At 48.6% G+C, this 25,857-nt stretch overlaps 2 protein-coding genes across 5 annotated transcripts in view; both read left to right on the top strand.

Annotated features, from left to right (window-relative positions):
* The window catches only part of SLF2 (SMC5-SMC6 complex localization factor 2), a 44,668-nt gene extending 38,150 nt beyond the window's left edge, over window positions 1–6,518 (top strand). For both annotated transcript variants that reach the window (XM_035027369.1, XM_035027377.1), the window contains exons 19-20: window positions 1,731–1,799; window positions 3,936–6,518. In XM_035027369.1, coding sequence (XP_034883260.1) covers window positions 1,731–1,799; window positions 3,936–3,971 — 105 coding nt within the window. In that variant the 3' untranslated portion in view covers window positions 3,972–6,518. The remainder of the gene's footprint in view (window positions 1–1,730; window positions 1,800–3,935) is intronic.
* A 5,367-nt stretch (window positions 6,519–11,885) lies between these two features.
* SEMA4G (semaphorin 4G) lies at window positions 11,886–25,365 on the top strand. 3 transcript variants are annotated; one of them, XR_004683244.1, is made up of 16 exons: window positions 11,886–11,963; window positions 14,884–15,363; window positions 15,461–15,609; window positions 15,842–15,904; window positions 18,607–18,705; window positions 18,843–18,936; window positions 19,086–19,199; window positions 19,403–19,572; window positions 19,649–19,818; window positions 20,113–20,257; window positions 20,393–20,615; window positions 21,013–21,128; window positions 21,264–21,427; window positions 21,590–21,651; window positions 23,062–24,122; window positions 24,257–25,365. XR_004683244.1 is itself a non-coding variant. In XM_035027394.1 (15 exons), exons 2-15 carry the CDS (start codon window positions 15,240–15,242, stop codon window positions 23,889–23,891), a joined length of 2,523 nt encoding a protein of 840 aa, XP_034883285.1. In that variant the 5' UTR covers window positions 11,886–11,963; window positions 14,884–15,239; the 3' UTR covers window positions 23,892–25,359. The 3 variants fall into 3 exon arrangements, 1 of the variants encoding a protein (XP_034883285.1); XR_004683246.1 differs by having other exon boundaries at window positions 24,261–25,359; XM_035027394.1 differs by having other exon boundaries at window positions 23,062–25,359.
* The last annotated feature ends 492 nt before the right edge of the window (window positions 25,366–25,857 follow it).

Here is a 25,857-nt window from a genome sequence, read left to right on the forward strand (position 1 = left end):
CTCTGACAAATAAATAAAATCTTAAAAAAAAAGAGAGAGAAAATTAGTTTCTTTTGATTACAAATTAAGACTTTTATGCCTAAGTTAGTTTCGGGGATTAAAAGCAATTTTGTGATAGTTGAAAACTTGTTTTGTTCATAGAGAAGAAATAGGTTAGCTGTTTTTCTTTGAATGTCCCATTAAAGAATGTGTTAAAGAAGGATTCTTCAGGTTTCTGAGTTGTATATCACCCAGTCTGAGCTCTAGGATGGAAATGATTCAGCAGTAAGCTTGCTATAAGCTTTTTTTCTTAAAAGTTTAGTATATTCCAAGACAGTAGACAGTAGAAAAGCTGGCTATGAGTATGGAGTTAGGAAAGCAACTTGAGTATTAATAAAATAAGTTTTTCCTAAAACATTAAACACTTTTTTAAAAAACTTTTAAGGATTTTTTAATTCCAAATCATCTTTTAGCATTTGTAATGTAAAGCTGATTCTTTTTTGCCATTGTGTTTGGATAAATCAGTAAATGTGAAGTTTCAGCTTTGTAACTTTATATCTTACATTAATTAGCTGTAAAGGTTAGTCATTTCAACAATGCCCATTTGGATTCAGTATGTGTATTTATTTTAGTAGATTTAAGTTAAATACAGAGATGAGCAACTAATGAAGTTGTATCAGATTGCAGATTTTCAGAAATATGTAGGGGATAGCTCTTTGACTTAGAGGGGAAACCATAGTTTCAAAGAAGCACATTCTTTTGAACATTGACTAGGGTTACTGGCCCGTAGAACTTAGTGGTAGTGGCTACTGCTGACAGATGTGCTAAAAGGGGACCACCCAAGGTTTTTGTTTCTTAAAGCCAAGGGCCTGCATAGATTGGTGCCAGGGCTTGCTTCTCTTAGAGTGGAGAGAGACACAGGGGTCTATGGAAATTGTGTCGGGGGATGGTCTGCTGAGGAGTTGCCTCTTCACAACCTGTAATAGAAAAGGTGGTGATTATTTTGGAGAAACCGAATCTGCTGAACTCTAAATGGAGAAAAAAGTACCTTTTAATTTACTTTATAAACTTAAAGCAGCTATAAAATTCTTGACTTGTTTAAAACATTTTTCTGAAGCAGTTATGTTTAAGAACTAATTGAGAATCTCTAGAGTTTTGTAGGGAAGCTTGAGTTTCAGGCAGAGACTCACTAAACCTACAAACGTGGAATATACTTTGGATTTAAAGAGGATTCATAGTACTTTGCAGAAACCTAGAGAGACAGTACAGTGAATCTTTGATCTTCTGATAATGTGGGAAGGAACAAATGACAGCCATTTTTGTGGCCTTGAGTCTTTCAAATAGAAGTTGGAAAGACAAGGACAGCCAAAGCCTTGGGCCCTATAACAAAGCCCACAATTCAGCTTCTCTATGTGGGTGTTCAAAAGCCAGCAAGTTGAAAATATAAGTGTCTTGCTGGCAGGGAAGGAATATGTTTTTTCTGGATGATCTTTAGTAACTGATGGGAAAATAGAGTCCTAAGCATTCAGTAATTTAGATTATGGTGATTGAGAAAAGTCTTACATTAATCACTATGATTTGAAAGCCCCTCCAGAAGATGAGTAGTTTATTTTCTCTTTCTTGACAAAATTAAATTGAATTGTTGGGTATGGGCCTGTCACAACTATCATATCTTTCATATCAAGCATTAAATTGATTTTAGTTAAGGATGTTTTGATCTGATCCCTTTTCCCCTTTTTGATATTTTTAAGGTAAAAGACCTGGTTGCCAGGATACATGGAAAATGGCAGGAAATAATCCAGAACTGTCGGCCTACTCAGGTGTCATTTTATTAAACAGTTTTATTTATTCTTAGTAGTTTTGCTAAATGGTACTTCTTTATACTGTTTTAAAAAAAAATGACAGAGCAGTTGCTTCTAGGTATCTTAAGATAAACTGAAAACTCCAGTATAATAATTTGTGTATGTTTTTTAGTTTTTGTTTGCTTTATATTTATTAATTTATTTCCAGAGATGGTTGAGCCCATTTTAAAATACCACATTACATCAAATGGAGGTTGATATTTTCATGGGGAGCATTTTTCTCAACAGCTTTAGTGAGATAAAATTCACGTATCATATTTCACTCATTTAAAGTGGTTTTTAGTATATGCACAGAGTTGTGTAACCATCACCACCAAATATTTTAATGTACTTTAAAACATTTTTGTCACTCCAGAAAGAAATCCCAGAACCCATTAGCAGCCACCACCCATTCCCCAACCACGTGCATTTCTATCCCAACTCCCCCCAAGCCTTTAGGTAACCACTATTCTTTCTGCCTGTATAGATTTGCCTATTTTTCACATTTCATGTAAGTGAAATGATATACTATGTGGTCTTTTATGACTGGCTTCTTTCACATAATGTTAGGTGAATCCATGTTGTAGCATGTATGTCATTTCTATTGCCAAATAATATTCCATTGTGTGAATATATCTTATTTATCCACTTAATTAGATGGGACATTTGGGTATGCTTCTACTTCCTGGCTGTTGTCAATAACGCTTCCATGAACAACACTACACAGGTTTTAGTGTGAACATATGTTCTCAAATTAAAATATTTTGGGTGTATACCTGGGAGTGGAATTGCTGGTCGTGTGGTAATTCTATGATAAATGTTTTGAGGAATTGCCATACTGTTTTCCATAGTGGCTGCACTGTTTTACATTCCCACCAGAATGTATAAGGTTTCTAAATTCTCCACATTCTTGCTAACACTTGTTATTATCTGTGTTTTTTATTATAGCTATAGTAGGGGGTTGGTAGTAGAATCTTATTGTGGTTTTAATTCATATTTCCCTAATGACTAATGATGATGTGCATCTTTTCATATGCTTACTGTCCATTCATGTAGCTTCTTTGGAGAAATGTCTATTAAAATCCTTTGCCCATTTTTTAATTGGGTTTTTTATCTTTTTATTACTGAATTGTAGAAATTCTCCATTTGTTCCAAATACGAGTCCCTTGTTAGGTGTATGATTTGCAAATATATTACTCTCTAATTCTGTGTGTTGTCTTTTCATTGCCTTAATGGGATCATTTGTAGAACAAAAGTTTTTAACTGTGATGAAGTCCAGTTTTATTTCCCTTTGTTAGGCTTTTGGTATCATATCTAAGGGGACTTTGCTTAAGAGGGGCATTGTTTAAGCACCTGGTATTACATTTGCCATACTATAAATTTGCCTTTTACAAACTAACGGATATGTTATTGTCTAAAATTATGCTTCTCAAATTTTAATGTGCATATAGGCATCAATTTATTGAAATGCAGATTTTGATTCAGTAGGTCTGGAGTGAGACCTGAGAGATGCTGCATTTCTAACAGGTTCTCAGATTGATGGCAATGCTGCTGGTCCAGGAACCATAATTTCAGTAGATTGGACCTAGAAGTTGCTTATAGTTTATGTCAAAGCAACAGGAACACTGAAGATTAATTAGGAAAAGTAATCTCAACTCTTCTGCATTTTGACTCTCTTGCTGTTATTGCCCCTCATAAGATATGCCTGCTCTTTGAGAAATCTTAATGTTTTGTTGTTATTTCAGTTTCTAATCTCAGTAGATCTTGTTTTAGCCTGGCCATCTTTGCTGATGTGGTATTAAAATAAAATGAATTTAATACCAAAACTTCTCTACTAGTCAGCTTAACATTTTACAAAATCTTCTTAAATATGATCCTCCACATGTGTGTGTTGGTGAGGAAAACATCTTGGACTTATTTTGTGCTTTTTTTAATTGTTAGACCACAAAATGTGAAAACTGATTCCGATTACCATAAATTTTCAGAGAAATGTACAATATAAAGATTTTATTACTTCCTTTACCAGAACCTTGTTTGATGATTAGTAGTTTTATAAGGATGAATGCATAATCTGACTTTCCTTTATCCTGTTTTTTTCCCCATTCCCTTTTCTAGGGGCAGCTTCATGACTTCTGGGTACCAGATTCTTAACAGGAGCTGAGGCAGCAAAAATATGAACCAAGAGAAATTCAATAAGACCTTTTCCTAGAGGAGTAGAAAGAATGCTACAGACTCCAGTGGAATGCTAAGAAAATGTGCTGCAAATGTGCCACTTGAATATCTAGTATGAAGCTGGTAATGAAGAAATTGCCATTTCTGAAGCAGATATGAAACATGATCTGCTTAATTTTAAGGCAACTGACATTTTAAAAAGAGCAGAATCCTATAACAAGAGGGGAGGGGTAGAAGCAGCTAAGAGTTGCATGTCTAACCTGCCCCTATTAACTCCTCTTGTTAATTTGTAAGCCAGTTATCCTTTTGTTTTGTTTTGTTTTGTTTTTTTGGATTGTATTTATGGCACTTGGATAATCACAGGAAATATGTAGGAAAGGGTTTGGACCAAGTTGAGTAGTTTGACATGGAAATCAAGACCAAGTTCCAGTTGGGTTTAATTTTCCCCTTCATTATTTTAGGACTCAAAAAGAAAACTTAGAACTGAGATTAATAACAAAAAGAATAAATCTCTTCTGTAACTCCTATAAACCACAGGGAGGTTTCAATCCATACATTTTCCTTCACTATTCAAGATTAGAAATCTGTTAGGTTTTTAAAATACATTTAAACGGTTAAGAAACAGAAATTTGGTATATTGTCAGATCCCCCTTAAGGGGAAGAGGTTAAGCTATAAAATAGTGTCTCTGTTTTTATGCCAAAACATTCATATGCAGTTTGTTTTGGATTCCTTTTAAGTGTATATATAATTTTTAAATACTGGTTAAATCTTAGAATTTGGCTAAATCTTAGAATCCTGGCCCTTGGTCAGCCATATTACAGAAGTCTATAGTATAAAAGCTTAAAGATCTGGACAAGTTTCCAAAACCCTTACTTTCATGAGTATGTAAGCTTGGCAGAGACCTGGATGGTGTTTATTCTTTGGGACATTGCACACGTGCACGCGTGTGTGTGTATGTGTGTGTGTGTGCACGCGCGTGTGTGTGCTTGTATTTTAAATTTGTTGCACTTGAAAACCACAGCTGCTCTAAATATTCTTAAACACTGGAAAGCCATCCTTGGGTTTAAATGGTGAAGGGTTAGTAGAAGTGCACATGCTGGTCTTATTAGCCCAAGGGCCCTTTGAAGCCTTTGGTAGTAATAGACTCTTACTAGCTAACTGAAAAATTCTTTTGTTGACTGAGTGTCCCTTTGTGGAGGGGGTTGTTTCTTGAATGAGAATGTCAACTTTTTTTTCCTTTCAATATTGACTTGGATGACACTGCTTTCCTGAGCATTCTGATGTCTCCAGTTGTGGGGGGAAAGATGATGGAGAGGAAGGGAATTGGACTTGGGTTTTATGGTTTGAGAGGGGAGAAGATAATTTTTGAAAAATAGCTTTCTACCTCTAAATTGAGGGTTATGAGTTAAAAGCATTTTATCTTAAACTTATCATTTACAATAGCATAAGTAACTTTTGAGCCCATGTCAAGCATTGAGCAGTTAGAGATTTTATAGGGAAGACTAAGTAAATCCAATTCCTTAGAACCCCGACTGAATGAGGCTCCAGGAGTCAGACCCAACAAAAGTTTTATTCTGTTGAGTTTACTGGTAAGAATATTATTATCTCGATACTACCTCTCAAGGGTATTATTAGAAAATGCCACTTATGGTTAATGAGATAGATACAAAGAGTTCTATTTGACAGAAGCTTGAAACTCTGGCATCTATCTGCCCAACAATGGGGGCTTTCACTCTTTGTAATTTAATACTTTGTAGATACATTATTTGTGTGTAATTTTATAAGTGTTCATATTTTTCTCATTTTGCATTGTGTAAAGTGTACAAAATCTCAAAGTATAAAATACTGCTTATATTGCTTGTAATTACAGTGTGTAAATATTTTCTAATCGTGTACATTGACGGGGGACAAGTGGGTTATTCAGGTTTTTTTTTTAAGTGACCCTTTTGTATTGCAGTTTCAACTGATAACTGCTCATCAAATTTAAAACCACTTTGATACATTTTTATTTAGCAGTTCCAATAAGAAAAGTCTCTATTTTTAATTGTCTTTCTTCATTAGAGAAAAATACTTCATCTGTCCCTTTAAAAATGGCCAGACATCAGTTTGAGCCCTTGTATTTATGACTCTGGTAGATGTCTCCGTCTCCAGGTCATACTCCAGTCAGTACTTGCATTGGGTTCTCATACAAATTCTGTGATGATTCTCTTTTAGCACAAGTAGCCCATAACTTTTCTCCCAAATCAAGTATTATCCTTCTCCCTCTTGAGTCCCCATGTTCTGTCTCCTTCCTGCTGTTGTTGCCCAGCGAATGGGATGGTAGTGGGGGGAGAAAATGTTCATTGCACAGAAAATGTCAGGCCACTTTTGGGACTTGGCAAACAAAGCTTGCACTGAGTGGTGGTGTGTTTGGCAGTATTACTGTGCCAAAAATAACCTTGTCTAATTTTCTGGATATGTATGTCAAACTTATTACCCTTATTGCAAGCTGAAAATTAAGGTACTTGTAAGTGTTTATGCTTTTGTGTGTAACTGTTTGCCTTTTCTAAACTGCTTTTCTTGTTATTGGAAAATATAATTCTATTAGTTATATCATGTTAAGTGAAGAGGCTCTCCATGCACAAAATGCATCTATCTAGCAGTAAAGTAACAGCATTTGTACATTTCCTGTCTGTCTTTTGACGGTAATGGTGCCTTTGTCACCTTTTGGGAGGTTGGCATTTTGGTTTTGTTTTGAAGTACAAATAATAGCTTGCTTTTGACTTCACAAAATCTCCCCAGATGTAAAAGAGAAAAAGGCGCATTGTCATCCAGGCTCAGTCAGGAGCATTTGCATTTTTATTTCTGTCCAAACAAGTATAGTTGGTGGGGACTGGCCAGTAATAATGCGTGGAGTCTTTAAACCAAGGGTAATTTTTAAATTTTAAAAATAAAAAATTTAAGAGGTGACCCAATAACAAGTGACTGAGTTGGAAAATAGGGAAGAGACTGTCCTGGTTTGTCTCTAAGGATGCAAGATTAGGGTACCGGTGGCTGGGCATGTAGAGCACGATCTGTGGTGGTTATTTCTTACTCGTTTACAGTGTTGGTGCACCTCGTTATCTGTGCATCTGTTTTCCCTGGGCAGTCCTGTCAGCCAGTTGCTCCACCAGCTCTTAGGCAGTTTACAAGTAAATGCAGATTTCTTTTCTCTTCCCCCCCCTTTTTTTTAAGATTTTTTTTTACTACATCTTGTTTAAAGTCCCATGAATGTATGTGTGTGTTATTAAAAATGCTTTTTCTCAGTTTGAACATGTGTTTGGTAATATTTGTTTGGGAGTGGGGGATAGTTAAATATCTGGGAATCCTGTTTCTTCCCTGCCCTATCCCCCTAGTTTTTAAAATGATTCTTTTTTCCTCTTGCTTTGGATTCTTCCATCTGTTTTTTTGGTTTGATGTCTCCTGTTTCTGGAATACATAAAGCTATAGTTGTGCACAGTTCGCTTTTACATAACCCACTTAATAATATGCTGCATAATTTGTGGTCAGCAATTCAGTAATCTCATTCTTACATTACCCCATTCGCTCGGTTGATTCAACAACTATTGCGTACCTACTACATGCTAGGTACTCTTTGGAGGATTCAGTGGTGAACAACACAAACAGCTCTCATGAATTTGTACCTTCTGGTATCCAGGTGAAAATACTTTGTTATTGGCCAAAGAGGACTGGAAAGGAATCCTTTGGCCTGGCTCCCCTGTTCTAGAGCCCAGGTCAAGGAAAGGGGAAGCCATATGATGCAGAAGCAGGGCTCAGGACTACCTCCAACCTGCCAGGCAGAGAAAGCTGTGCATATGGCAGCTGAGGGGAGACATAGGTTGACAACTCCTCACAGAAGAAACTATTATGAGCTCATAGAAGGGCTAGACATGGTTGCCAGAGGCCTCAGGTTCCAGAACCATGCCAGTATTTATTTCTCCCTTCTGACAGGCTGGTTTGGAGAAGACCACTTGTGAGCATTTTTCTGACTGGGGTAGAAGGGTGAGGGAGTAACAGCCAGACAAAAGCAAAGACATTGCCTTAAGTACTGGGATCCTGGCAGCATAGCCTTGTGCAAGTTAAGGGCCTTGACCTTGACCTTAGTCCTGACCTCAGATCCCAGATTGACCATAACAACCATTTGATCTTTGGCAAGTTACTTAACCTGTCCAAACCTTAGTTTCTTCCTCTGTTGAAAGCAATAATAATGGTGTCTATCTCAGAGCTTATAAGGATTAAGTGAGCTAATGCATGAAAAGTACTTAGCAAGGTGCCTGGCATATATGCTAGGTATTATTATTTAGCTCTCATTTGAAGCTCTTCTCAGATGACAGTTAAAATTGAACTTAAGGAGGGGCACCTGGCTGGCTTGGTCAGTGGAGCATGCTACTCGTGTTGTGAATTTGAGCCCCATGTTGGATGTAGAGATTACTTAAAAAAAATAAGTTGAACATAAGGCACTTGGGGGTTCACTGACATCTAAGCAAACCATACCTTAAAATTGTAGTGTGGGTGTGCTCTAATCCTTCTGACAGGCAGCTCCAGAGGCTTCTCTGTCCAGCTCTGTCTCTGCTGGTAAAAAATATATATATGTATATATATATACACATATATATGTATCTGTATATATAAGTTTGTGGCTTCTTTAGGACTCAGCATGCTAAAGCTGAGAAGGGATGGTGGTGGGTGATTTTCCATCATTTTGTAGACATGTCCTGACACTCCCTTTTCCTTGCTAACCATTCCCCAGGCTGGAGTCAAGAGAGGGCAAACCAGAAGGCCCAGCTTTGGGTCTGACTCCAAGACGACTGGCTGGGAGGAAAACTTAACAGGCAAAACAGGCTTCTGAGGCACAGTGGAACAGTGAGACTACAGCATTGGTGCCCTGGTGACAGTCCCTACTGAAGAAGCACCTCAGCTGTATATTTGGCCCAAATAAAGATCACGCCACCTAAAGGGAGAGTGCTGGGCAAACGAGAGGTGGAGATGGCAAAGCAGGAACAGAAATGCTGCCACAGTGAACAGGAAGCAGGACAACTTGAATAGGCCAGAGTTCTTTGCCTCAGGGAACCTCTGCTCAAGTTTCAGGAGTTCATACCTACCCCCCTCACCTAGGATCCCTGCTATACAGTGAGTAACTGCTCTGTGCGAAGCCTGGAACCAAACGCTGGTGTGTAGGTGGCTGAGAACAACAGCCATTTTCTTACAACGGAGTTGGGGAGAATAGCCTAGCAAAAACAAAACTACGTTTTATGTTCTGTGCTTGTGAAGTACACCAGAAGGTTTTCCAATGGGATCGTCTCCCAGGCACCCTGTGAAGCAGCCAGGATAGTGACCTTAAGGATGAGTAACAACCTGCTCAAAGAATGCCCTGCCTGTGTCCCAGGACACAAACTCATGGCTAGGTTAGGATTCATTTCTTCCTTTGATTTGGAGTCTCTTCCACTGTCAGTATTCCCCTCATTCATATTTTATGAGCTTAATTTGCAGAGAAGAGCATTGTCAGAGGGGCTTCCTAGAGAAAGTTCCATTAATTGCCGTCCCATCTGATCATTAGGTTCAGAGCCTCAAGTGGGAGGACAGCAGAAAGAAATGGATTGTGATGTAAATCTGTATTATCAGAGATACTTAGGTAACCGCTCAGCTACAGTTCTGCAAGTGCCATGCTGGAACTCCACATTATAATTTACACATTTTGTTCATTTGAAACGTGTGAGGTTCTGAGTTGGCCGTCAGGGCACCTTTGAGGAGGAAGGCTTGCCTCACAGAGTGTAGGCGCAAGTGTGAGGCTAAACCTGCCACCAGATCACTACAGCTGCGCAGGTACCTGAAGTCAGCACTGTGAGTTCTGTGAGAACCGGAGGAGCTGTGTCCCTTAGCCCACTGGGCCCCTGCAGGCTAATCTCTCTCCTGTCTGGTACTGTGGGGCTAGCAGTCTTCCTGCCCTCCCTCCACTGTCACCCCCCAACCCACTTTCCCACAGGACTGCAGATTTCTTTTTCTTAGCCATGTCTTTCCTGGGCTTCCCAGCTTGGACTTCCTTCATCTATTAGGATTTTCTTCTGTGGTGTCTCCCAACTATTTGCTGACTTCTCCCTTCTGTTTCCCACTAGGAACCCTCCCATCTCATCACATTAAACTCACTTTTCTCTTTCACATCCCTTCTTTTCTGCCTACTCCCCCAATACACGTCTGTGCACAAAATTGCACATTTATGCCTTTGATAATTCCCCTTCAGGTTTACCCTGTTTCCCTCTTCTCAGGCTTTCCCAGTACTGATTATCTGTAAACACAAGAATGAATTTCAAGGCCAGTCACTTAACCTCTTAAAGCCTGTTTTCTCATCTATAAAATGGCGCTGTTAATCCCTCAGGATAGAATGAGGGTACAGTTTTTAAAATGAAGCTGGGTAGTCTTTGTGAGAGTGTGTGTACACTTTAACATAAGCATTTCTCCCCAGCTACCTCCCCCTTCACATACACACATCCTATTTACAGAGTGCTGGGGGAGGTGGGAGTGTAGCGTGGGCCCTGCTGTCTAGCAATCTGCAGTCACACACAGCAGCCCAAGCTACGAGATTGTATATGATGAAGTGCCAAACAGCTTTGGGGAATTCAGGAAAGAGAGATGACATGTCTTTCCCAGGGTCCTTTTAGTTAAATGACAGAGCCATTTGAATCTTGTTCACCCTCCTTCAGGCCAATGTGCATCTGCCTCTTCTCCTAGCCCCTGCCTCTCCAGAGTTCAGACTCTCAGGCACATGCAAGAGTCAGTTACCTTATGTCCCTGTAGCCTTCAGCATTTTAGTCCTGCTCTTCGGCCCACTACAATAATGTCATGTATGAGGGAGGGGGAGGATCAGGCCAGGTCATGGCTAGAGCCCCAGTTTGATTCAAACCCTAGAGGGGTCTTTAACAGCCCATGAGGCAAAGGTATAGCCCGAGTTGCCAGGAAACTGCAGCACCAAAGGTGGCTTGGGAGGACCATCCTGGACCTCCCCTGGTTGGGAAGTTAATTCTGAGGGGGGCTTTCTAGATTGCTTCTAGGTGAGGTGACTGAGCCTAGGAGGGACAGGATATCTGATTGCCTATGAGGAGAGTTAACTGGAAGACCTGGAGTAAGAATGATGTTCAACATGAGCTGGAAGGGAAGGCAGTTATCTGAGTGACCCAGTCCCTGAGGAGGTAAACCCCGGTTACCATAAGGTTTGGTTGAGTGGACAAGTGCAAACCCTTGTGGCTTATTTATCCAGAAAAACAGCATTGTCTTTGTGAACTTCTGGTCAGGCCGTTACTTCATCCCACTAAGCCCGACCCCCTTAGACTTCAGGCTGAAGGACCAAGCAGCTGGAGGCTCTTGAGCTGGGAATCCAGACCCCGTTGTGTGTTCAGAGCTGCCCCAACGCTCGGCCTCCACCAACTGTGGCCCACTGCACCCTAGGCAGAGAGCAGAAAAGAGTGGCAGGCGCGCAAGAAGTGAGGTCCAGATTAGAAGACAGGATAGAGGGCCCTCGGAAAGTTAAGCCCCCAGAGAACAGTTTTGTAAGTCCCCAATAGTAGACAAGTCGGAGGGGTCCTAGGGCTAGGAGGGGAGAGAGGTGGGTTTTAAGCCTGTCGAGGGCGCATGGCGTGATGAGGCCACCACCAGGGGGCGATACGGGGGCCACGGCCCTTGGAGGCGGAGGACGCCAGATGCCCGGAGGCCGTGGGAGTCTTACCTCAAACCTTTATTGTGTAGGGTGGGGGGCGCAAAAGAAGAGAACGGCGCCCTTCCCTGCACGCCACCCAGTCGGTCCCGCCTCCCTGGCCCCGCCTTCCAGCCCCCGCCCCACCCCCGGCTCCGCCTCCACCCCCACCCCGCCTCCGGCCGCGGCCCCTTCCTCCCGCAGCTGGTGCTGTGGGGCCGCGGAGCAGCGCGTCGCCGTCTCTATGGCCAGGGATCCGAGCGCAAAGGTGAGAGAGGCAGGGAGTGCGGGCGGCGGCGGGGCCTAGGCCGGGGGGCGGAGGCCAGGCCAGGCCTTCCCCACTTCCATTCCACCCTCCAAGCTGGGCCAGGCCTTTCTCAGAGCCAAGTCTCCCGGTCCCGCATAAAGGCTCCTGGGGGGGCGCGGGCCAGGCCTCGGGCTGTGCTGGGCGCAGACCCGCCACCGCGGAGTCGGGGACCCGCGCGGGGCGAGGACCCGCGTGGCGAACAGTGTTCCCTGGGATCTGGGTCACGTCTCCTGGCGTCCGGCGGGATCGAAGGAGAGCTTGTCCTCAAGCTGCAGCAGTAGAGACTGAGATTAGATCTGAGGAGAGGGAAGACGCGCGGACTGTCCAGGATGGTGGAAGAGAGGGTAGCGGGGGAGGGGCTCTCAGGCCAGAAAGACGGCCATCCTACGGGGCAGAGGGGGATGCCGCCTACACTAAGCAGGTGGACATCTGGGATGAAGGTCGAGAGCCTGCTGATCCAACATCGATCCTGTTTTGGGGGGGGTGTCTCCCCTCAGTTTCTTCAGCCCTAGGATCTAATAGTCAGAAGGTGACCAGAGTTCAGGGGGCTGGCCCTGGGGAGGAACCCAAACTGTGGAACTGGGGGTGGAGTGTGGGGTGTGGACTGAAGACCTTGAAGCCTTGTGGCCACTGGGGGAGGGAGGGCAGCAGCTCCGCCCCCCCCGTTTAGCCCCGCCCTCCCTCCCAACAGGTTAAATGGGGGTTGAGAGCCCCTGTCCAACTCCCACATCTAGAACAGCAGTATATACATCGGAGTAGAGCAGCGCTAAGTTACACGTTCCATTCCATCCTTCCCTTGCTAAAGCTAGGGGCCTCCTTTCGCCTGGGTTAGGTACCCCCTCCCTCCTTTGCAGAGAGGCCCATCCCATCCGAGCATCTGAGGTCAGATGCCTCCCCACATCACTACACACACACTTAGAATCTGGCCTTAAAATTGGGACTTTCGGGAAGGGAGGGAGGGTCTGCTCTGCACCTCAGTGGATACTGGCAGCCTCCAAGCCTGCAGTGAGAACTGGACCCCTATTTGTACATACGCTTGAAGCTTGTCTCTGCATACATGTAATTGTGTGTTTGAGTACTGTGTGAACACACATTTACTTGACCCTTCTGTGAACATGAACATCCCTGACCTACTGTATTGGTGGGTTTGTGTGCACGTCCCTACACATATGTGTGTATGTGCTGGACCTTTCTGTGAATAGGTGTACAGTCCTTCGTATGCACGTGTGTAGGTTTATAACCTTCCTTGTCAATCTCTGAGGCTGTGTAACCTGCTGAATGAATGGATATGACTATGTGAATACAACCTTATTTGTCAATGTGTATGAACACATCTGGCAGGCCCTTTATATAAACATATACATGCACAAACCTCCCTGTGAATGTATGTTTGCATGACTCTCCTGTGAGTACATGTGCTCACAGCCCTTCTGTGAACATGTGTGTATGTGCACCTATTGCATGTACATCACCCCTCTCTGGATTATGTGTGACTTTTGCCATGAACCACACTCTGAGTGGTTCCTCTGACCTGGGGTGTGTTCCTCTTGCCCAATCCTAGGGACTGATACCTCATAGCCATAGGGCTCCCCCCACTTCTGCACTAAGCAAATAGGAGGCCCCAAAGGTAAACAGGTGTGCCTCCACAGTGAGAGGTGGGGCATGGGCAGTTTGCCTGGGACTTCCTGCTGCCCAGCCCCCACACAAGGAGTGGATGCCCTTTCTGTGGTCCAAGGACCCTCTTCTCTCCACTCATACTACATTCTCCCCTTCTGGGCTCTGACCACTACAGTGCTGACCTTTACCTCTTAAATAAATGCTCCAAATTTCTGTTCTCCCTCTGGCCAGTTCCTGGTCCTTCCCTTCTCTTCAAGGCCACATAGTTAATATTTGACCTGGAAAGGAGGGGAGAGGCCAGTGGCCCCTGTGGCCCTGTCTGTGGGTGTCTGATGAAATTGGATGGATCAGGCTTCCTTCACACCCAGCCCAGTCAAGGAAGCTTTCAAGAGCCACCTCAGAGATCAGGCCTATTACAGGGGTCACAGAAGGCCTGTCACCTACTTCCACCCCACCCCCAACTGGTTGGCTTGAGTGTCCCGGTGTGGGAATAGTCTCCAAGATGTGCCAGGGGAGGTGGCAAAGAACTCAGGGATCTCATCATTCACCTTTTCCATGTTGCTTATGTTTCAACTGGTCTTGCACACTAGAGCCTCCGGCACAGACTTTACACCTATGCAACCAGGGGGGCCCAGATGCCAACCCCCACCCCATGTCTATGAGTGCCTGTTTGCAGGTAGGGGCACGTGTGGATGCCTAGCCAGAGGGTGCAGTACAGACTCGCATGGGCAGAGTAGAGATGTGCACCCCCTCGGAGAAGAATGCTGAGGAGGAGAAGTGTCTAATTAAAGAGAAATTCCAGAGGGAGCTCTCAGGCCAGGGAGAAGAAAAAACAAAGGGAAAACAGGACAAAATAAACAAAGGCCCATTAAATGTCTCTGCCCAGCCTTCTTGCATAAGGCACCCCCGCAGGCAGCAGGGGCAGCTGCTGTCCCAAGTTTGGTCTCACTGTTGCTAGGAGAAGGCATTCTCCCTGAAACGGAGCTCTAGTCGAGATGGAGACCTAGCTTAGCTTCTGACTTGGTCAGAGGATTGCCATTACTTTGGGTTTGGGCTGGGAGGAGTCTAGGGTCTTGTAAGGAGGGCAAATTCTGCCCAACTTGCATCAGAGCAGAGAGGTAGACAGAATGACAGTGAGCTGATCCTGATGTGGGAGTCTGTGGGCCTTCTCCCACCAGTGCCCCCTGAAGTCTGGGGGTAATGCCATCTACCTTCTACCCACACACAGATAAAAGAGCTTTTTTTCTTCCTGTTTTTTCTTCAGAAAACGGACCTCAGAGAACCAGGACTAGTCCTTCTGTCGGGGCAGGGTGACCCCATCAGTGACCTACAACCCCTGTATGACCCTACAACTCCCTCCCACCATGGAGTTTGTATTTGATGCAGAAAGGCAGTGTGTGATCCATCCTTCCCTCTGACCTCTAACCTGGGATTCCATGGCCACACAACCCTGTGATTCCATGTCCCCTCGATTCCAGGACCCTCCCTGGCCCCATGACCCCTGACCTTCCAAGTGACCTCTCTGGACCTTGACCCCCGTGACTGTTCTTCCCATCATCCCCTGTGACTCTGGCCTTGGCTCCCCTTGGGGGTCTTACTGGTCTGGGCCTCCCAAGGAAGATGTGGGGGAGGCTCTGGCCCCTCTTCCTGAGCTTCCTCACAGCAACTGCTGTCCCTGGACCCTCACTGCGGAGGCCATCCAGAGAACTAGATGCCACCCCGCGGATGACCATCCCCTATGAAGGTTAGACACCCCTCCCCCAACTTGGAAAGGCAGCGGGAGCCAGGTCTGGGAGTAGAGAGGCAGCCCCAGGGCCGGGCTCACTGCTCCCACTCTCCAGAGCTCTCCAGGACCCGGCACTTCAAGGGTCAAGCCCAGAACTACTCAACACTGCTACTGGAGGAGTCCTCCGCAAGACTGCTGGTTGGAGCCCGAGGTGCCCTGTTCTCTCTCAATGCCCGTGACATAGGAGATGGGGCTCACAAAGAGGTTAGCCCCCAGAGCCTGGAGTACCTGGAAGGTCTCCAGCTTTATAGCCCTCTGGTCAGATAGCACTGCCCTTCCCAAGCCAGGTCTCCTTTACCATCCAATGGCACTCCTGAAACTTCTGCACCTCAGTTTCCCTTATTTCCTGCAGTCCTGTCACCTGGTCCCACAGACAATGGTGAAAGACAAGGGTACTGGGGTTAGCACATCAGCCCATTCCTTTCCCCGTCTCCAGATCCGCTGGGAGGCCTCCCCAGAGATGCAAAGCAAATGTCATCAGAAAGGGAAAAACAACCAGGTATGTGGTCTGCCCTGTCCCCAGCTCCTTTCCTTCTCTTCATTTGGGGATGTCAGGGTTGGTGGGGACACAGATGGAGAGGTATGGATCAGCCAGTCAGCTGGAGCAACCACAACAAACACGTGAGTGTAGCCGGAGTGGCAGGCCCTAGGTGCAGCACTTCTAAGCCAAGCATCTGGTGACCTACCGGTTTGGCCTATAGTGCCCTCTTAATCTCTTATGGGCTCCTGAATAATAATCATGAGAGCAATAAGTAATCTCTAGTAAATGCTGACTTAGCTGTTATCTCTCCTAATTCTAAAATAACCCTATGAAGTAGTTTTATCCTCCATTTTACAGATGTAAAAAATGAGGTTTGGTCAAGGAATCGCTTAAGTACCCGGTACACCATGGAGGGGTGGTAGTGAATTGCTAGCTCTTTCTGGCTAAAGAACAGGGTGTTTGCAGGGGTCCCAGGTCAGGCTATGGAACAGATGCCTCTGGGGGCGCCCGAGTGGCTCAGTCAGGTTGAATGTCTGACTCTTGGTTTCAGCTCAGGTCATGATCTCAGGGTCGTGGGATGAAGCCCTGCTTCGGACTCCCCACTCACCTCAGGCTCCTCTGGTTCCTGGGGCTCCCGCTCAGCAGGAGTCTGCTTCCCCTCTCCCTCTCCCTCTGCCCCTCCACCCGCTCATGCTCTCTCCCTCTAAAATAAAACAAATAAAACTTTAAAGAGGCCCCTCTAAGAGACTCCATCAAAGATGCCTGCTGGTACAGCATGTGGCATGGGCAGAAAGCGGGGCTGGTGAGGCAAGTGGAACCCAGGTCACAGAGCACTGTAAGTGCCCAGCTCGGGGGATGGCTTTTACCCTGTGACAACGGACACCCTCATCACTTGGTACTTTATAGACTCTCCAACTTTAGTGTGCACATGAAGCCCCAGGGTATGTTATAAATGCAGATGCTAACTCAGTAAGCCTGGGGAAGGGCCCAAGATTCGGCAGTTCTAACAAGCTTCCAGAGGAAACTGATGCTGCCGGTTCCTAAGCCACACTTGAGGTAGCAAAGCTTTAGGACAACACTTCCCAAAGCATGTTCTGAGGAACGCTAATTTTCAAAAGAAGGGCTTAATGGTCACATGAGTTTGGGAAGTGCTGTATGCTCAATCCCACAATGCACAGCAACATCCTTAAGGCTCTGAAAAATCCCCTGGAGAGGCAAGTTTTAGCCATGATTTCCAACTTATTTGACCACAGAGTTCCTCCCTCACCCCCCTTTTCTTATGTAAGCATCTTGGGGAAACACTACTACAGGAATATTAATCCTGCCCCAAGCACTAGAAGGATTAAAATAGAGTGAGTCTGGAGGCAGGAAAGACAACGGGGGTTGGGAGCATCATGGGGTGGGGGGCGGTTGGGAGCATCATGGGGGTCGGAGGAGGGAGACCTGAGCAGGCTAGTGGAGAGAAGGGACAGATACACCGAGGGAGGGAATGGGATGAGACAAAGGGGTCTGCATGGATTCAAACTCTGGGTAACAGGAGGAAGAATCATTAACAAAGCAAAGAAGTCAAGGTGTCAGCTTACCACATTTAATGGGCAGAGAAGAGCAGTGTGGCTGGAGGGGGTGAGGAAGGGGCAGAGCCCTATCATGCAGGGGCAGAAGTGGTGGGACTCCATGTTCAGGACTCTGGTGAGCCACCAAAGTTTTTTTTAAATACAGCAGTGACATGATTTGGTTTACATTTTTAAAATATGCCTTCAAAAGTGGGTTACCAGAGGGTGCTGATGGGTAGAATATCTCTGGAAGGAGACTGTAGGCAACGGTAACAGCAGTCCCCTTTGAAGGCAACAGGGATAAAAGGAGATGCTCTGTTTACAACATATCCCTTTGTACCTTTTGAATTTTACACTGCATACATGTATTCCTCATTCACTGGATAAATAGGTAGCTTTATAGAGTGGCAGAGGCTTGGGAGAACAGTCAGGCAGTCCCTAAATTTGTTCAGGGAAGAGGTGACAGCGGTAACGTGGACTAGGGTGGTGGAGGTGAAGGGGAAGTGGACTACATCAGGAGACACGACAAAGAATCCTGGAGAAGGACTGAATGTAGGGTGAGGGAGTGGGAGGCAGCAAGCCTGACTCCTGGTATCTAGACTGAGTAATAGGATGGATGGATGGAATGAGGTGGGAAAGACTGGATGAACAGGTTTAGGAGGGAAGATGCGGGTTAGGGAGGACAGAATGAGCTTGGTTTGTGACGAGGTGAGTTTGATGTGTCCGTGGACTATCAGATGGAGAGAGGGCCAGAGCCTGGGGATAGATTTGGTAGTGTCACCCCAAAGGGTGTGTGGGGGCTCCAGGACGGGGGCACTGCTGAGAAGGAGATGTGAGAGAAGCATCTCAGGGTGGCGGGAGCCCTGGGGGCCCCAGGACTGGGGATGCAGGGGCCTGCGGGTAATGCAGGAGAAGCTGGCTAAGTGTTTCAGGTAATCCTAACAGTGAGAGAGAAGCAAGAAGAGGGCTCATGCCACTGGGAAGCCAAAGGACAGTGAGTGCCAGGGAGTAGTCTGTGTCCCGGACAGTGAGCAGGCCCACTGGGATCTCAGAAAGAACCACGTCCCGTGGCGGGGGCAAGAGCTGGACGACAAAGCTGGAATTTTGATTAATGGAAAAGGCCTCTAAGCAGGCTGGGGGCTCAGCCCTCCCCCACCCACCCCACAGACGGAATGCTTCAACCATGTGCGATTCCTTCAGCGGCTCAACACCACCCACTTCTACGCATGTGGGACTCATGCCTTCCAGCCCCTCTGTGCAGCCATTGTGAGTATGCCTGCCCCAGCCCTGATTGCTGGTCCCAGGCCCCTGGCCCCTGGCCCGTGGCCCCAGACTGGTCTGACCTTGGGCCACACCCCTGCCTGTCCTGGAGACCACTGACTTCTGGCCCCATATTCCCCCAGGATGCTGAGGCCTTCACCTTGCCAACAAGCTTCGAAGAGGGGAAGGAGAAGTGTCCTTACGACCCAGCCCGTGGCTTCACAGGCCTCGTCATTGGTGAACATGCTGTCCTCCCCACCCCGGCCCCTCACCCACCAGCATGCTGCTTGTGGGACACGGATCCCGTTGCTAGGACTTGCCACCCGTGTGTGTTATGCGCCTTGTTGTATGTGACATGTCTCATGCTTAGCATGTCTCTGCTCCAGATGGAGGCCTCTACACAGCCACGCGGTATGAATTCCGGAGCATCCCTGACATCCGCCGGAGCCGCCACCCACACGCCCTGAGGACTGAGGAGGCACCAATGCACTGGCTCAACGGTCAGGAGATTGAGGCACAGGATGCTGGGCGGGGGGGGGTGGGCAGGGACTGTTTCTTCATCTTTACTCCCTTGGGCAGTTGACCGTCCCCTCCCTAAATTCCCAGGTGAAGCTGTCTATTCCTGTGTGGTGCTGACTGAGGGGTGGTGGTGGAGGGCATCCCCAGCCTGTCTCAGAGGCCACTTGAACTGTCCAACCCACAGATGCTGAGTTTGTCTTCTCGGTCCTGGTGCGGGAGAGCGAGGCCAGTGCAGTGGGTGATGACGACAAGGTTTACTACTTCTTCACGGAGCGTGCCACTGACGAGGTCCCCAACAGCTTTGCTCAGAGCCGCAACAGCCACCGTGTGGCCCGTGTGGCCCGTGTGTGCAAGGTGAGTAGGACCAAGCTCAGGGCAAGAGTGTAGACGCTGAACCTCTGACGCTGACCCTGTGCCCCTGCCTCCCCAGGGAGACCTGGGAGGAAAGAAGATCTTGCAGAAGAAGTGGACCTCCTTCCTAAAGGCGCGTCTCATTTGCCACATTCCCCAGTATGAGATGCTACGTGCTGTCTGCAGCCTGGATGCTGACGCCTCAGCCCGCACGCACTTTTATGCGGCCTTCACGCTGACCACACAGTGGTCAGTGCAGGGACAGTGGGGAGAGGAGGAACTGGGGACAGCATGGGGGCTGAGCAGAGGTCAGTGAGGATACAATAGGATCCCTTGTGGGGAGGCTGGCTGCAGAGAGAGACTTTCAGGTACACTCAGTTAGCCTGGGGCCAGAGGCCACAGTGGCCTACTGACCCTCAGGAGAGGCCCTGAGGCCTAGAGCTGGGGTCGGCCAGGGTAACAGCGGGCTTCAGGCTGGGCAGGTGGCAGGGGGGCAGGTTCCACTCAGTGTGGCTCAGCCCCTTCCCCTATGTCCCTTCCTAGGAAGACCCTAGAGGCCTCAGCCATCTGCCGCTACGACCTGGCCGAGGTGCAGGCTGTCTTCGCAGGTCCCTACATGGAGTACCAGGATGGTGCCCGGCGCTGGGGCCGCTATGAGGGTGGAGTGCCAGAGCCCCGGCCTGGCTCAGTGAGTGCCCAAGCCTAGGGTCGGCGCTGGGTGGACAGAACCCCTGGGAGGGGCAGAAGGATCTAGCCTTGGGGGTGGCGGGGGACGGGCAGGCAGTAGATTCCTGAGGCTCACCACCTCTGTCCCCCACCCCAGTGCATCACAGATTCATTGCGCACCCGCGGCTACAACTCATCCCAGGATTTGCCATCCCTGGTCCTGGACTTTGTGAAGTTGCACCCACTGATGGCCCGGCCCGTGGTGCCCACACGCGGACGGCCCCTGCTGCTCAAGCGCAATGTGCGCTATACACACCTCACAGGGACGCCTGTCACCACGCCTGCCGGGCCCACCTATGACCTGCTCTTTCTGGGCACAGGTACTTCTGACCCCTGGTCTGAGCCCTTTGGTAACTGAGTCCTTGATCCTCGTTGACCGCTAATCCCCTGGATGACTTTTGATCACAAAACCCTGGTGGCCATTGATGTTGATTCTTCATTGAACACTCACTACTGGTCCCCGATGACCACTGGCTCTGGGTAACTGCTGAATCCTGTAACCAAACACAGTGATATTTGACCCTGATCACTAATGCTTCTGAACCCAGTCATTTCTGCCATGACTAGCCCAGAGTTCCCAGTGTCCATGAGGAACTGCTACTGCCTGAGTCCTTGTCCCTGATCTCATGACTCCCGAGCTGCTCCCATTAGGCTATTGCAGGGGACCAAAACCAGATTCCACTGTTGGGTTCTGACACTCTGTCCACTCCGTACCAGTCGATGGCTGGATCCACAAGGCCGTGGTGCTGGGCTCTGGGATGCACATTATCGAAGAGACGCAAGTGTTCGAGGAGCCCCAGTCTGTGGAAAATCTGGTCATCTCTCCAATGCAGGTAGCCTCTGACTCATGACCCTCAGTATGGCTTTGCCAGAATAGCGGGAGGGAGTGGGTGGCTGGGCAGTGGCCGTGTGTGTCTGTAGGTGGGAGTTGGGGGTGTTGCCAACCAGCTTTGCTCTCTGGCTCCCAGCATAGCCTCTACGTGGGGGCCCCGAGTGGAGTCATCCAGCTACCACTGTCGAGCTGCCCCCGCTACCGCTCCTGCTATGACTGCATCCTGGCCCGGGACCCCTACTGTGGCTGGGACCCCAGCACCCATGCCTGCACCGTATTCAGCAGGTCCCAGGGGAGCAGGTGAGAGGTGGGGGGGTGAGGGTCCCACGTTAGCGGGGAATCAGGGCCTGAGGGGGGAGAAAGGCCTGCCGGCTGTGGGGGCCGTGGGGGCCGTTGGCGACAGCCCCACGGATGCTGCCGCTAGGGAAAACTAAAGCTCGGTTCCCCCGTCCCTGAATCCAGGACAGCCCTGATACAGGACATGGAGAGAGGCAACCGAGGCTGCGAAGGCAACAGGGACACAGGTAAGTGACCTTCACAGGCTGCACAGCCCGTCCCCTCTACACTGATTGTCATTTACCTGTGCATGTGTGGCTCCGAACGGCCGCGTCTGTGGGCTTCCGTCCAGGACGTCCCAGCAGAGTGTGGCAGAGTAAGTGCTTCACAGACGGTTGTTACCCAAAAGACCCGTAAATGAGGAGACAGGCTCAAGACGTGAAGTCTTTGTCACTTCTGCAGCTTATAGCCAAGTTGGGGGGGGGCAGACAATTAAATGATCACCCAAATAATTATTTCATTGGTTTTTGTTACAAAAGGAATACTAACAACTATGACAAGGGTTTGAAGCATAATGGGTACTTCCCTGAGGAAAATCAGATGACTGAGCTGATGCCTGAAGAGCAAAAGTTAATCGCCACAGCGAACATGTACTGAGTACTTACTCGTGACAGGTGCTGACTGAACACTTACACACATGATCTCACTTACTCTCCCAGCATCCCTGGGAGACAGGTGCCACGATCCCCATCCCCATGAGGGGCAAGCTCTCTGAGGTCCAGAGAGAATAAGTAAACTACCCAAATTAATAAGCTATTAAGTGGCAGGGTCAGAATTCAAACCTGACCCCAAGCAGCCTGACTGGAGTTTGTGCTTTTCATCACTGCTGTGCTCTTTCCTCCAAGTGAACCAGTGGAGGGCACAGAGAGGGGGGTGACACCCGAGCAGAAGGAACAGCAGGCAGATGAGCTTGGTGTGTTTGAGAAGGGGCTGGAGAAGTGGGCAGGGACCACGTTGAGGGAGGGGAGCGGCATAATCAGTATGGTGTTTTTAAAAAGATACCCCACTGCTGCATGGAGAATGGATTAGATGGGAGCCAGAGTGGGCCAGCTTCCCCAGTTGGGGAAGGAGAGAAGTGAACAGGTCTGAGATGGAGTCTGGAAGCAGAATCTTGGTGAGGGTTAGATAGAGCGGTGAAGGGGAGAGAGAGGCAAGGGAGACTCCCAGGTGTCTTTCTGACTTAAGCAGCTGAGTAGCTAGTGGTGCCATTCACTGTGATGACAATTCAAGGAAAAGACCTGGTATAGTTTGGGAGGGAGGCTTTGGCCTTAGTTCCTGTGCCGTATGTCCAAGAGGCCTCACACGGAGATGCCCTGCAGGTGGAAGATGTTAGAGTCTGACAGTCAGGAGAGAACCCTGGGCTAGAGGTCGAGATTACCAATCACTGGCAGGTAGCAGGAACTGAAACCACTAGGAAAGGCCAGTGCGAACCTTACATGGGAGCATGAGTGCAGGAGACCTTGGTCAGTTGTCACCGTGATTCCAGAGTCTGTGCTTGGTGCTAGGGACGCTAACAGTGAACCATCTGGCCTGCCATCTCCAGTGCCCTCCCTGAGACAGACAAGCATTGACCAGTCCTGTTTCTCACCCCCCTCCAGGACCACCACCACCACTGAAAACCCGCTCTGTGCTCCGAGGGGATGATGTCCTCCTGCCCTGTGACCAGCCATCCAACCTGGCCCGGGCCTTGTGGTTGCTCAATGGGAGCATGGGCCTGAGTGATGGGCAGCATGGCTACCGCGTGGGTGTGGATGGGCTGCTGGTGACAGACATACAGCCTGAACACAGTGGCAACTACGGCTGCTATGCTGAGGAGAATGGCCTCCGCACCCTGCTGGCCTCCTACAGCCTCACAGTCCGGCCGGCCACTCCTGCCCCAGCTCCACAAGCCCCTGCCATGCCTGGGGCACAGCTGGCCCCTGACGTGAGGCTGCTCTATGTGCTAGCCATCGCTGCCCTTGGCGGCCTCTGCCTCATCCTAGCTTCCTCCCTCCTCTATGTGGCCTGTCTTCAGGGAGGCAGACGAGGGCGTCGAAGGAAATACTCTCTGGGTCGGGCTGGCCGGGCAGGGGGCTCTGCTGTGCAGTTGCAGACTGTTTCAGGCCAGTGTCCTGGAGAGGAAGATGAGGGTGATGATGGGGAGGGGCCTGGGGGACTGGAAGGTGGCTGCCTCCAGATCATCCCTGGGGAGGGAGCCCCAGCCCCACCGCCTCCACCACCCCCACCCCCACCGGCTGAGCTGACCAATGGGCTGGTGGCTCTGCCCAGCCGGCTGCGCAGGATGAACGGCAACAGCTACGTGCTCCTGAGGCAGAGCAACAATGGAGTGCCAGCAGGGCCCTGCTCATTTGCCGAGGAGCTCAGCCGCATCCTGGAGAAGAGGAAACACACGCAACTCGTAGAGCACCTGGATGAGAGCTCTGTCTGAGCCCAGCTTCCTAGGACAAATGCTCTTCCAAGCCAGCCTGTCTGCCCCAGGCCGGGCTGCTGCTTCCCCAACATAGCCACTCTACCTTCACCCCCCTCCCCAACTCCAGGCCCTTCTCCCAACTTTTTGATGTCCCTGTAGGGCTGGCAGAGTCAGGCCCAGCCAAAGCCCCCTCCTCAGTCTCCACAGACCCATCTGTGAGCAGCCCAGGCCAACCGGTGCTCCTCAGAGGTGGGTACTCCCTCAGGACCTGGTATTCTGTAGACCCAGTCCCAATTCCTATTCCCTTAACCCAAGCACTTGGGAGGAGAGGATGCCATTCTCCTGCCCCATTTGTCTGCTCAAACCCTTCCTCTTTCTCCCAGGCAGGGCTCTGCAGGTCCAGATGACCTCCATGTCACCACCCTCTGCATGGCCCTATGTGCTGGACGGTCCCGAAACCAGACGAGACCTCTGCCAGCCACCAGAGCCACCTGAGCCCTGCGTACATTCACACGTGCACATGGATGAATGTCCATCAGCTGGGCTGCAGGGCCCCCACCCCCATCTCCTGGTGCATTCTTGTGTTTCATCTCTCCTGGACTTTGGGTACCCTTCCTATTGCCACATCCCATCCTATCTAGTCCTCTCCCCTAGTTCCAACCCCATGTGGTGACCTCTTTGGCAAGAGCTTGGGAACAGGCCAGCCTGGGGAGGTAAGACTGTGAGACTGTGTCATTCCCCTCTTCTTCCTTAATGTGCAGCCCTCGTGAGTCAGCCTCCCCACCCCCTTGGTCACTCTCAAGAGTGACAGACAGAGCCCCAGGCATGTCCCTTCACGCACATGTGCTTACATTTCCACATGTATTTCTGAGCCTCCCTTTGCTGCCTCAGACCTGTATCTGTTGGGTTTGGTCCATGGACATTTCAGAGGGAGAGCCCTCTCCTGTTCAGCTGTCCCCCTAGGGACATTTCCCTAGGACGGGTGACCAACACTGCAATGAGCCAGCCTCCCTTTTGGGGACCAAGCATTTGCTACCCCTAGACCAGAGCAGGGGGAGATCTGAGGTCTCATCAACCTGGCACATGAAGCCCGTTCTTGGAACTATGCAAAGGGCAGAGGCTGGGAGTTTGGATGCTTGGCTCCCATCCCTGTCCTACCTCACCGGGGCACTTTCAGGGTCCAGGGGCCTCTGAAGTTTCCATTGATATCGGACAATCAAATCCTGACTGAGCTCCCCCGTTCTCCTTGGGTGAGGATGACTGTTATTTTTGTAGCCGAGAACGTGGAATCCCCACGGATTTTTACTGCCCTTCACCCAATCTCTCCCACCTCCACCCCACAATGAATGTATTTATTGTGAGAACAGCTATACTTCTTTAGGAATGCCCCCACTCACCACCCAGGTGGGCAGAACAGGCATGAGACAGAGTGGGGAGCCTGGGCTCAGCTCCTCCCCCTCCTGTTGGTTAATAAATACCCTCTCTCCCCACAGCTATGTGTGTTCCGCTTGGTCTAGATTGGCCTTCCCTGATCACCAGGGGGCAGGCTTCTGAGCCTATGGAAACAGTGCTGCAGGGTTGGCTCTGCTCCCTATAAAACCATTTGCAGAGAAAACTGGGATCCTCAGCTTCCATCTGGCTATACCCTGGGCAGGTACACAGGCCTTTATAAGGTTCTCACCACTCACTGAGCATGGTGATAAGGGCATGACAAAATTACAGCTGTTCAAGAATTCATACAAAGGTTTCTAGGTTTCTACCTCTTGACTCTCTTCCTCACCATTCCTCCCCCTTGTTTTAGCTAAGCCTAGAAGATGCTCCCTGTTTATTTCTCTTGCTTGTCCACAAGAAGCTTTTCAGTACCTCCCCTCCCCCAACAAAGGACAACATGAATTCCTTTCTGCAGAGGAGCCTGTCTTGGGGAATAGTTAGGACAAGGGCAAGCTTGTTACCACAGATCTGACCTGAGAATCACTCTCCAAGG

This window comes from Mirounga leonina, unplaced genomic scaffold (genome assembly GCF_011800145.1).
Source record: "Mirounga leonina isolate KUSES-001 unplaced genomic scaffold, KU_Mleo_1.0 Mir_114, whole genome shotgun sequence".
NCBI lineage: Eukaryota > Metazoa > Chordata > Mammalia > Carnivora > Phocidae > Mirounga > Mirounga leonina.